The sequence below is a fragment of the Vidua chalybeata genome, chromosome 11 (genome assembly GCF_026979565.1).
Source record: "Vidua chalybeata isolate OUT-0048 chromosome 11, bVidCha1 merged haplotype, whole genome shotgun sequence".
In the NCBI taxonomy this organism is placed as follows: Eukaryota; Metazoa; Chordata; class Aves; order Passeriformes; family Viduidae; genus Vidua; species Vidua chalybeata.
Genome location: NC_071540.1, coordinates 13,295,397 through 13,307,020, shown reverse-complemented (window position 1 = coordinate 13,307,020; position 11,624 = coordinate 13,295,397). Strand labels below are relative to the sequence as shown.

The 11,624-nt window shown below is 55.4% G+C and overlaps 1 protein-coding gene across 2 annotated transcripts; it reads right to left on the bottom strand.

Moving 5' to 3' along the window:
- Window positions 1–544: 544 nt before the first annotated feature.
- On the bottom strand, window positions 545–9,019 carry SLC12A3 (solute carrier family 12 member 3). Of its 2 annotated transcripts, none has more exons than XM_053953132.1 (26): window positions 8,726–9,019; window positions 8,317–8,463; window positions 8,011–8,086; window positions 7,785–7,880; window positions 7,499–7,638; window positions 7,180–7,290; window positions 6,879–6,990; window positions 6,512–6,642; window positions 6,170–6,254; window positions 5,659–5,813; window positions 5,249–5,356; window positions 4,884–5,007; window positions 4,682–4,783; window positions 4,432–4,587; window positions 4,257–4,356; window positions 3,731–3,842; window positions 3,043–3,183; window positions 2,752–2,858; window positions 2,522–2,604; window positions 2,264–2,340; window positions 1,992–2,112; window positions 1,704–1,815; window positions 1,322–1,408; window positions 1,097–1,232; window positions 924–991; window positions 545–688 (listed from the first exon to the last, which is right to left on the bottom strand). In XM_053953132.1, the coding sequence occupies exons 1-26, from the start codon at window positions 9,017–9,019 to the stop codon at window positions 547–549; spliced, it is 3,123 nt and encodes a 1,040-aa protein (XP_053809107.1). In that variant the 3' UTR covers window positions 545–546. The 2 variants fall into 2 exon arrangements, with proteins under 2 accessions (XP_053809107.1, XP_053809108.1); XM_053953133.1 differs by having other exon boundaries at window positions 1,992–2,093; window positions 2,272–2,340.
- Window positions 9,020–11,624: the final 2,605 nt, after the last annotated feature.

The window sequence follows — 11,624 nt, the reverse complement described above, 5'->3', positions numbered from 1 at the left end:
TGTTGTCTCCATTAGGAGCTGGACCTGCATCTGCAGCAAGGCACCACAGTCTGAGGTGACATTTCACTGCTGCTCAGTTGTTGGGGACAGGCTTAGCAGTTGTCCATGTCCCTGAGGGGACATGCTGGGGCCCTGCAGTCCCCAGGCTTGGTGCTGACCTGCTCCCTGTCCCTGGGGCTGTTCCCACCCTGGGCCAGTGGCTTTGCTGGGGCCAACATTCAGTCCCTGCACACTCTGGGCTCTCCTGGGCATGCAGGTGCAGGACCCCACAACTCCCCTGCCTGGCTGTGGCTAACCCCAGGCCAAAGCAGTACCTGCACTGCAGGTATTGCACTGCATTGCTGTTTATCGATGTACAACCTACAGAGCCTCAGATGGGCCAAACAAGTGTTTGTAAGAGGGTGGCAGCTGTGCCTGGTGGGCATTTCCAGAGGGCTGGTAACCACCATGCCTTCACTGCTCCCCCAGACTCCCAGAGGAGCATGCTCCAGGATCAAAAGTGGCCTGAAAAATTCACATCTCAAGTCATCAGGAATCCAGGAGGTTTTATTGGCAGTAAAAGGTCAACACATTCTCTTGGTTTCCTCGTGTGAGGATGATGGGGGGTCTCAGGTCCTGAGAGAGTGTCTCGAGCCAGGCCATGTAGAGGGAGCTGGGGCAGCGGCCCTTCCTGCCGATGGGCGGAGTGCTGCGGCACAACGAGGGGCGTGAGGCAGGGCTGGCACAGAGTGCTGGCACAGACCCTTTCTCAGTCCATTGCAGGTTATTGGTGTCTTCCAAGGGCTTTTCCCTGTGCTGCAGCACTGTCACCCCAGAGCATTCAGGTGTCTGTGCAGGACCTCCCCACCCAGGGAGGGGTGGACATTCTGAGGAACCATTCCCATGGGGTAAGAAACGGGTGTGAGGGCATGACTGGCACCTACATGGCTATGAGTGCTGCATCCCGTGAGTAATCCAGCAAAATCTCATTCAACCTCACTTGTCGGAGTGACTGTGGAGCAAAGAGCATTGAGAAACACAAAATAATGGTTTCCAGAAAGACTAAATTTTGTCTAAAAAGCAGGAGACCCTTTGCAGGAACTCCCCACAGTGCTACCTTGGCTCTGTTTTTATCGACCTCCTCATCAGAAATCTTCCAGGGACAGCCCTGTCTCATCTCGTTCACTGTGGCCTCATCTTTGAAGCCATCATTCAGCCTGAAGGGAGCGATGAGTTCATCAAATCTCTTGATGCTGCAACACAAGCAGACAGTGCCAAGGAAGAGGGTCTCAGCAGATTTGGGGTGCTGTGGGGGCACAGGGAAGGGAAGGGGGATGGTTACTGCTCTGGCCGGGGTTTCTGGTTGATGTCAGGGAGGATGTGGACCTCATGGAAGCCGAGGCGGAACTTGCTCAGCAGAGAGACAATCCTAATGGAGGGAAAAGGACATATTTTCCCCAAGTTAGTGGGGAATGGTAGATCTGACAGGGACCTGCCACAGCAAAGAACCCTGCTGCTGGCCTCAGATTCCACTTTGGGTTTTCCCATTCTGCAGCCACATTGATTTCCAGAGAAATGGGGCAAAGTAGCTAGGTCAGAGCTCATAGATCCCATTATGGCAAAGCTGTGGGGGCTCAGCAGGGTGGGAAGCAGCTTGTATCACCACCCACAGGACAGTGGCAGTGGCCAAGTGGCTAAGAGGTGCAGTGGCCACCAGCACTTACGCCTTCCTCTCCTCGTCCATCCTGTTGATCTGCCCGCCGACAAACACCCGGATTTTGCACTTTCCCCAGCGCTTCTTGCGCCCCAGGAGGTAGGGGATGAGCAGCGTGAGACCTGGCCCCAAAACACCCGGTGGCAGATGCAGCAGTGACCCCCAGGCTCACCAGTGCTTCCTTGATGCCAAAGGCCAGGGATGCCCTGGCTCTGTTTGGCAGGGACTAAGCCCTCCTGGGCACTGCAGTGGAGGTGCTGGGCTTATGTTATGTGGACAGATGGAAGGTGAAGGTTACCTCCATCATCAAAGAGCCAGTAAATGTCAATAGTCTTCTTGCCCTGCTTGCTCTGGAAGATGGTGCTTGCCTGCTGCTCACTGGCCAAGGCAGTGGGGTCCACTGCTGGGGCAAGAGGGTCCTAGTGTCAGCAAAGGGCACCACCAGCCACAGATTAAAGGCTTCACTTTTTCCTGGTCCCAGCCCTGCTCCCATCAGTGCCTGAAACCCCCACCCTGCGTGCAAAATAATCCTCAGAGCTGGGGATGCTCTGGGCAGTCACAAGCCAGGACCAACTTACCTGTGCCTGGGGCTGCTCTGTTGCCAGTGCCGTTCTCGGGGTGCTCTGCTGCCTCAAACGTGGGGTTAACTGAGGAGGGAGGAGAAGAGCAAGGGCAGCACAGCAGTGCCTCACTGTTCCCTCCCCTTAGATCCCAGCACAGGAGTGATGTCCCGCCAAGACTGTGGCCTTTGTCTGGGGACATGGTGCTGGCTGGCACATCCCACAGCTCCATGTCTCTGTCCATCCCTGGCTGACCAAAACCACTTACCATGTGCCTGCAGCACTCGGGAAACATTCAGCCCTTCCTTCATCCGCATTAGGCACACGCCGTACTTGAAATCGAAAGCGTCGCTGGAAGGAGGGAGGAGAAGGCAGTTAATGGAGGGTGCACTGTCAGCCCAGCTGGACCCTGCACATGTGACTGCAGCTGTCAGCGACCGCGGGGCCACCACCAGGTGCCAGTGTGCCCGAGAGGTGGAGGAGCCGGTGTGGCCGTACTGCAGGATGCCCACGTAGTCCTCCAGGCTCTGTGGAGATGCCGTCCTCCAGTTCCTCTTGTAGCCCAGCACTAAGATGTTAGGTCGCATCTTCCCGAGGCCAGCAGCCTACGGATAGATGTCCCCATGAGATCCCTCTGCAGGGACAGACGGACACAGGCGGTGTCAACTCACTCCATGGAGGAGCAACACAAAGGGGGGGTACCTGGAGATCGTGGAGGGAGGTCAGAGCTCCCCCAAGCTGTGACAAAGAGGAGGGACCCTGCTTCTGGAAGGCCAAAGATGGCTGTACCTGGATGAGCATTTGGACACCACTTCTCAAATCCTCAGCGACCACATCTGTGTAGAAAGCCTTGATCTTCCTCTTCATTAGCCATTTTGTGTGGCCGTCTGCCACCAGCCGGGACTCTGGCATCTTCTGCTTCCGTGGTCCCTACAGGAATCAGGGGCAGGAGCTCAGGCAGCCCCTTCCAACTGATGGTCTTGCCACCAAGGACTTCTAGCTCCTCTCTTCCCAAATCATTGGCAAGAGGTGGATGTAACCACTGCACACACGGGAGGTTGAAATCACAGCCAAGAAAACCAGTGAATCTGGGGAGTCGACAGCCAGTGCACACAATCTCAACAGTCCTGTGGGTGCAGATGAGCTGGTTCTTACTGCACCCAATTGCTCTGGAGATTTCAGGGCTGCAGGAGCCCCCTGTCCTCTGAGCAACTACTTCATCCTTCCAAATCTTCTGCAATTAATTTGCAAAGGGAAGCCATAAGCCCACAGGGACATCCTCATGCTTCACCAATATTGCTTAACAACTCAGAGAGGCTTCCAGTTGACACATTTCATCATCCAGCAGCATACAAGTGGGCACATTTCAACCTCCACCCTGTATCCACCAGGATACAACTGGATTTCCCAGCCTACCACCCAATGGTGGCCAGAGACCCCAGGACAAGGAACCAACCAGCTTCTGCAGGTGACTCACAATCAGCACATTGCCGCAGAGCATCAGGCTGAGGTTCTTGGTGAAGGTCCCCACAAAATCCACCAGTGCCGGGCGGAAGTTGGGCGGGCCAGTCAGTACCAGGCACTGCGGTCTGCAGGCAGGGGAAAAAGGGAGTGGAGAATAGTACTTTGGAGGCATCCAGCCTCTTTGGAATGAGCCATGTCTCTTCTCCCATGCTTGGCCAGTGGCAACTTATAGGGAGCATCTTTAGACTGAGAAAACATTATGTGGCCTGAGGGTCCAGTCTCACTCTTTCGTCTTTTTATGACACCAGTGTGTCTGTGTCTGCCTGGTACAGGGAGGGCAGGGTTTGCCCAGTTTTCTACCTTATATGGCACAGACATGGGATTTTGGAGAAAGACACATTTTGCTGTAGCTCCTGGTTACTGGGGGTGGTGGTGAGGATGTGGCCAGCGGCACGAAGCCTCCCTGGGTTTACTGGAGTCAGGAGCTGGCTCTTCATCCCACTCCTTCCATGCCCAGCACTGCAATAAGCTGCCCTTGCCTGTAGTTCTTGATGTGCTCATCCACTTCACTCAGCCCCACTGAGTAGTTGAGGGCCATGTTGTAGGAGCTGGCTTGCATGGAGGAACCCCAGTTGACATCTGCATGGGGAAGATGGATTAGACACGGCCAGACACCTTCTGGGGCATCGCCAGTGCCAGGTTACCACCACCCACCTGGCTTTTTGTAGAGGACATATCCCAGGAGGAAGATGACGATCCCGAAGGCAATGAGGGCTGCCCACCAGGTCAGCAGGAACATGATCACCACTGAGACAGCAGCTCCAAAGAGCGCAGCCCACTTGCTGTAATACCGAAAGGAGGGTCGCCAGCCTGCACGCAAACACACACAGTGGCCGCTGCCGGGACGGGGAGCCGGACGTGGAACCGGCGGCTGCAGGGCACGGCTTGGCGCGGCACAGCCCACCTGGGGAGTTGGTGATGGAGGCATGGAAGCAGCTGAAGTTGATGAGGGCGTAGGAGCAGAGGAAGAAGTTGGAGATGATGGGGGCGATGGCATTGAGTTCAGCTGCGGAAGGAGGAGAAAGAGAGTGAGCTGTCAGTGGTGGGGAGTGAGCCACCATGCTGGTGGCAAACTCCAGGAGGGTACTGGGGCAGCAAGTACCTACCAATGAGGATAAAGCCAATGGCAATGACATAGGTGAGCATGTAGCCACGGATGGGCTCACTGTTCCTCCCATAGCCCTTCCCGAAGAAGCCGATGAGAGGATAGAGCTGGTCCTTGCAGAGACACTGCAAAGAGAGACACAGTGGGGACAGCAGGCTTTGTCAGGGACATGGGATGGCAGTGCCTTCCATGTGGTGCCTCCTGCATCTGTAAGAGCAAGGGCCAAACTGGACACATGCTCTGTGTTGACAGCAGCATCCTCCTTGCCTCACGGCTGCTCATGGATGCAGAGCCCTGCACCAAGGAGCATCACCCACTGCTGAGCTCAGGGAGAGGAGCTGGGGTGTGCGGACACCACCCCCTCACCTGGAAGACTTTGGGGGCTGAGACAAGGCAGGCCAATGCTGAGGAGAGGGTAGCGCCAAAGATCCCTGCTGTAATGAGGGGGCCAAATCCAGACACCATGCTCATGCTCTGCATGAAAACCAGGGCATCAGGAACCCCAGCATCCCTGGGGGGTCCACCCCAACCCTGAGGGATTTCCAGCCCCATCCTGCTGCATTTCCTTTAACATTATCCAGGCAGCAAAGTCCAGCCACATCCAAAAGCCCACTCCCTGGTGCCTTCCTGTTAAAAAATGGCTGTTTCAAGAGCATGGGTGCCCCCCAGGATGGCAGGTAGGTGCCAGGCATGCAGATGCCCTGGGAAAGCCATCCACTGCAGCACATACCTGGCCAAGAGCAGGAACAGGGGCTGGTCATGGTTCTGAGCAGTACCTGGTAGTAGTTGCTGAGCCCATATCGGCAGCTCTGCTGTTGGGTGCAGGCAGTGAAGTTCCAGCCAAAGCTGCAGGCCAGTCCCTCACAGCCCGGCGAGCCCACGGCCACGCTGTCGTTCAGGCTGCCTGAGGCATCTCGGACCACACAGGCACCTGAGGGACACAGAGGCCTAGAGCAGGGCTGGCACCTCTCCACGGTTTCATGAAGCCCAGCCCCACATCCTGTTGCCTGTGACAATTCCCAAGTCCCTGCCATGGGGCTGCCCCACTGCATGATGGCTTTGAGCAATGCCATGAGCTCCACTGCCCACCCAGGATGACTTTGCCCCACGTGGGGGTAGGAACAAGGTCTGGCACCTGTGGCACTCACACTGGGATATCAATGCCAGCGTACACAGCTTGCTCCTGGCTCCTACTCACCTGCGTCCTCCCAGGCCACCTATTTTGGGTAGGGGCCAGCCCACCCACCCAGCCCCCTCACCCATTGCACCTGAGGACATGCTGCTTACCAATGGTAGCAGAAAGCACCAGGTAGGACACAGTGGTCCAGAAGATGGCCATCAAGGTGCCCTTGGGGATGGCCACAGCAGGATCCTGCCCAAGGGAGTTGCAGAGATGTGTAAGACAGCTTTCCAGCAGCAGTGCTAATGTAGGCAGCTTATTTGTGGCTGCTGTACAGGAGGAATTTTAATTCACTGTATCACAAAGCCACAGAGCATCTCCTGGCTGAGCCCAAAGTTTGCATAAGAAATAAAACAAAGTCTAATGGTTGGATCAAAATGAAAGCCCCAGGGAAAATAGGGCTTGAGCCCCGAGGAAAACTGGCTCAGGCAGCAACAATCACAACCCACCTTCAGGTCACCTGAAATGTTGGCCCCAGCCAGGATACCAGTTGCGGATGGGAAGAAAATGGAAAACAAGCCAAAGAAGGAGCCCTCAGGTCCACGCCAGTTGGGCACAAAGTTCTGAGCAAAGATATCAGCTGGGGGGGAAGCAAAGGAGAAGCATTTGAGGCCTCTTGGCTACTTTTTTCCTTGCTAAAACACCTCAGCACTGGCTGTGGGCATAGTGCTGATGGCAGGGACCCCATGGGAGGGGACACTGTGCTTTTAATGATGTCTCTCAGCAAGGAGCACCTTCCCATAGCAAACATCTCCCCAAACTGCACCAAAGAGCCAGGCTCCAGAGATGCACTTGGACCTGCTGAGTGCTACCCACCTCGGTAGCTGAAGAAGCCCTTTGCTTGCTTCTCAGCAGTGGCTGGGATCACTGTCCCCACAAGGTAGTTAATGAAGGAAACCAAGATGACCAGGAAGAACAGTATTTGTGCCTGCCAGACCAGAAAGAGCCAGCTAAAGGATTGGGTGTTTGGGCACAGAAAGAGTGAAGAATGCATTAGGAGAAACCCATGCCCATTTTTAGGGAGCTACAGGCATCCTCTGCTCCTCAGATGCCTGGTGGCCAGCAGGGGCAGCTCTTATCAGCCCAGGAGAAAAATGTGAGCAGGAGTGAGGGTTACCTTGGCCTCCCATTCCATGCCAGCCAGGGAGATGCCCAGCAGCACCGTCACAGTGATGACCCCAATGATTCGGATGTCATTGGTGGGGTCCACGATGAGGGAATTGTGCTCCTGGGGAAGGGGAACTATTCACAACATGGAAATAACCCACTTCCTTACCAAACCACTGGTTTTCCCGTGAGTTTTAGCAGCCACTATTTGATTATCAGTGGTCCAATGACAATGCAAATATTAATAACACAGGTTGTGCAGGGAGAAAGTGGGGATGGAGGGGTGGGGGGGACATTGGGACCCAGAGGACACAGAGCTGCTTTCTTACCTGCAGCAGGTCCCGGACAGTTTCAGCAAAGCCCACTGTGTGCATGGCCACAGCCACCGCGTTTGCAAAGGCAAAGATCAGCCCGATGGAGCCGCCCAGCTCCGGCCCGAGGCTCCGCGAGATGAGGAAGTAGGTGCCTCCTGAGGCAGGGAACACCCCATGGCATTGCTGCTTCCCCCACATTTTTGGGGTTCCCCCACGCCTCACAGGCCATGCCAGGAGTTCACATCCATGGGGCAGCCCCAGGATAAAGAGACCCTGGAGTGGCCAGGGGGGAACACACTACCTGACTTCACTTTGCCATTGGTGGATATGGCAGAGATGGACAAGCCGGTTATGGTGGTCACTGTCACGGACATGAGGATGATGAGCCATGTCAGAGCTGCAGGGAAAGGGCATTACTTCACTCCTGTATCCCCCAGCCTTCCCTAGGAGTCCCACCACCCCCCAGGTGTTTGGGTGATGATGGGCCCAGTGCCACTGTCCAGCCCAGAGTGAACCGCAGCACCCACCGATTCCTGCCTGGGCGGTGATCCAGGGCAAGCGCAAGTAGAGGATAACTCCCCAAATGTTCAGCATGCAGCGAATCTGAGGGGGGACAGAGGGGAACTGGCCATCAGGGCATTGACACCTGGGGATGGCCAATCCATGCCAGCTCTGCTGCTCCTCAGACAAAACCACCCCACCAAGGAGGGCAGGGAATTCTCAAAGCACATGTGCTTGCAAAAAGAGAGACATTGAGAAAAATGCAACAAGGGTAAAATGATTACGAGGTAGGAGGGTAGGAGGATGCTCTGTGGGGGATGGGTCACACTCACCATGACGCCCTTCACCCATCCAAATCGGACAGGTTCTGGCACAGAGTCTCTGCCTGGCTCCCCTTCTGCCTCCTCCAGCCCAGCCTCTGGCAGGCCATTGCTCTGCTGCAGGTCAGACACGGGCGTGCGAAGGCGGCCCGGGTCAGGCTGTGGGACGGGGAAGGCAGGTGAGGGTGGACTTCAGGCAGCTGTACCTGGAGGCAATGCTCTGGTTGAGCACACAGCTGGAAACAGCTGGATTCTCTGGCTTCTCTCAGGGCCTTCTTGGGGATGTGCAGTCGGCACAGCACCAGTTATGGCACCAAGAAGCAGAGAGAAAGAGTGACCCACCACAGTCACTTCGGAGGGACCAGCAGCATGACCAGGGGGATGCCAGAGATGCTATGGGTACAGCCAAACCCCCTGTTACCTTGAGGATGGAGTGCAGGTCAGCCAGCGAGGGCCTGCCCTTCCTGGGGTCGCCCACCCCCTTGCTGTTGGCATAGTGTTCGTAGGCTGGCACCTCATCCACCGTGTTGTAGCCGAAGGTCCTGGTGCAGAGGGTGCTGCTGGACAGGTGGGTGGGCTGGACGCTGTCGCAGCTGGACCCCTCGGTGGCTGTGTAGGGACCCCGGCCCCCCTCCTCCACGCCCAGGAGGGTGCTGATGGTGAAGCGGCCGCTGCAGCGAGCCGGGGGCAGATCTGGGATGGGCAGCTCAGCCATTGCCCCTGCCCAGGAGCCTGCCAGGTGGGGGACAGGGTGGAGAGGGGCTTGCCAGCTTTATACCCCGCAAAACCGGAGCGAGGTGACCGGCACACACCCACCACTGATGCTAATAGAGGAAAGGAATCAGCTTGAACCACCCCGAGCTGGTCAGGGGGAAAAAAATAGCTGGAAGGGATACCAAAACCACCATAATGGGCATCACTGACTCCCAGCACTTGATGGGGGCAGCGATAACAGATTTGAGATTAAGTCCCAAGGACAGATCAGCAGAGAAGTGCAGCGCTGAATTTGCCTCCGGCCCCAACCCAGGAACATTCAGTTCACAGGGATTTATTATGGAAAAAGGGAGTAAGACTCCCACGCACCCTCGCCCTTCCCTGGGATACTGCCCCAGACCCGTCAGATCTCATAAATCATCTTGGCTGGTCTCCAAGATGCTGCCTGTGGCACTGAGCTGGGCCGGATGTGGGGAGGGGAATGGCACCCTTATCTCACAGTGAAACCAGAGGGAAGGGGGGAGCATGACATCAAGGGATCTGAGAGATGCCCCTGCTGGGACTCAGATTCCAGGCTGCTGGAGAAGACAGGCTGTAGTCAGTAGCGTGGTGTCAGTCTGTCTGTGCTTGTCCAGCGCCGGGAGCTGGCAGCTCTCAGTAGCAGGCAGCAGAGATGCCCATGGTCCCACAGCCCCCTTCCCCTCCAGACCCAGGGACAGGGTACCACTGAGCACCAGGGCTCAGAACTGCCCCCAGTCCCATCCCAGAGTTAATAAGCCACTTAAACCCTTGCTCCCATCACACAACACATGAGCCGAAGCTGTGTGGCCGTATCCCCACAGCCACAGCAAGCGAGGACAGGGGGAGGGATGGGCGTCTCTTACAGTCCCGCAGCCCCTGTCACATGTGCCACGAAAGCAGTTACAGATAAGATCAGCAAAGACAGCAAACAAGGCCAGCAATAAAATTCGAGGGCAGCCCATTGGAATTTCAGCTCCGTGTGGCTTTGCAAGTTAATGGAAAATTGGGCCTGCCTGCCCTGCTGCCTCTGGCTGTCTCTGCATTCACACACAAATTTTGACCTGATTTTTGAGGACTTGCTCCAGCCCCCTTGTTTGTGCGAGGTCAGACGGCCGTGATCACCCAAGCCCCGCGCAGCTGAGGGCAGGCAGCCCGGTCTGCATCCGTGCTCAGCCCTCGCAGCACTGCAGAGCACTGGAGCCTGGAGAGCAGGGACAAGGGCGAGGTGGGGACGAGGAAAGAGCATCACCCCAGCACCTCACACAACAACCTCCACAAAGTGGACACCAGCTTCCTCTCACAACAGATGCATCAGCAGACTCACAACCAGCAGAAGTGGCTTTATTTTAGAACCTCACTGTTTCATCAAAACCGCTGATTTGCCCAAAACAGCACAAACCAGTCTCTTAAATGGGGGGTCTGTTAAACACAGCACAGTCAGAGATGCTCCAGAAGACACAGGAGGGCTCCAGAGGTGGGCGAAGAGCGAAGTGAGTGGTATGATGCAACCCTGGTGTAGTGAAATAGCCGGATTGTAGGAAGCGCTTGTCGTCGGCCTGATTCACAACACCAGCTGCAGCAACAATACCGGGGCCGAGCGGCGCTGGGAGCTGCGGGCAGGGAGGGGAGCTCTGCAGCACCTCCCTCCAGCCCCTCCACTCACACGGAAGAGGTGCCAAGTTGTTTCTGCAGGGCTTTCCCTCATTTCCAGCCGATCCCCCAGTTTGGTCTGGATATTAAATGCTTAAAATGAACCCAAAATCGAGTTAAGCAGAGCATGGTGCGGTGCATTACACAGCTTCTTTTAAAGACTGCCGAAGTGTTATATTCCAAAAGGTTTTAATGAGGCTGTAATAATGACCTGTTTCCATCCCTGTGGAAGAGGGAACCTACCGCCCTGAGTCACACAGGACACACGAATGATGCAGGGGCTCGGCACTGCAAACCCACCATGCACAGCAGACTCAATTTCTCAGCACCACAGCAAAAGAAGCCTGGGAAAAGAAAAGAGATGGTTATTCAGCCAACTGCCAGTAACCTTTCCCAGTAGGAACACAGAGGTCATCTCCCATCTCTTCCAGACACCATCTCCATTCTTCCAACTTCAAACAGAGAGAGAAAAAGGACAAAAAATGCTGATACAGGGACATGAACAGAGGCAGTATTTGAGTGTTGTCCCACCCCAGGGACACAGAACTGGAATTAACAATATCCCCTTACTTCTTCCAGGCTGGAAGAAAAACATTTTGCTTCTTTGAGAGGCTAGGGTGGCAAGGGTTGGGAGAGTAACAAAACCAAAAGAAGTTCATTGAATTCACTTTTTCTGAAAACAATTTCTTCAGCTCCTGCAAGGAACAAGGTCCAAGCACTAGTAGACAAATGCAGTATTAGTAGGAAACAGTGGTGAACAGAAAAGCCATCTCATTTAGCAGGTCTACTCCAACCAGAGGGTCTGGAAAACATAATAAAAAATCAGACTGAGATGCAGAATCTGCATTCAGCAGGGAAATCCAAGGAAAGGCAGAGGAGTAGGAATGTAACCCATTGGCAAGTACTCTGACTATGACCAGCATACTCTGAGGTAA

Bases quoted from the DNA above. Each gene is read 5' to 3' on its own strand.
- SLC12A3 (XM_053953132.1), bottom strand. From the start codon at position 9,019: ATGGCTGAGCTGCCCATCCCAGATCTGCCCCCGGCTCGCTGCAGCGGC. The intron at 5,008-5,248 runs GTGAGGGGGTGG...CTCTCTTTGCAG, and splicing joins CAGCCCCCAAAGTCTTCCAG to TGTCTCTGCAAGGACCAGCT. The intron at 3,843-4,256 runs GCAAGGGCAGCT...CCCTGCCTGCAG, and splicing joins GAGCACATCAAGAACTACAG to ACCGCAGTGCCTGGTACTGA.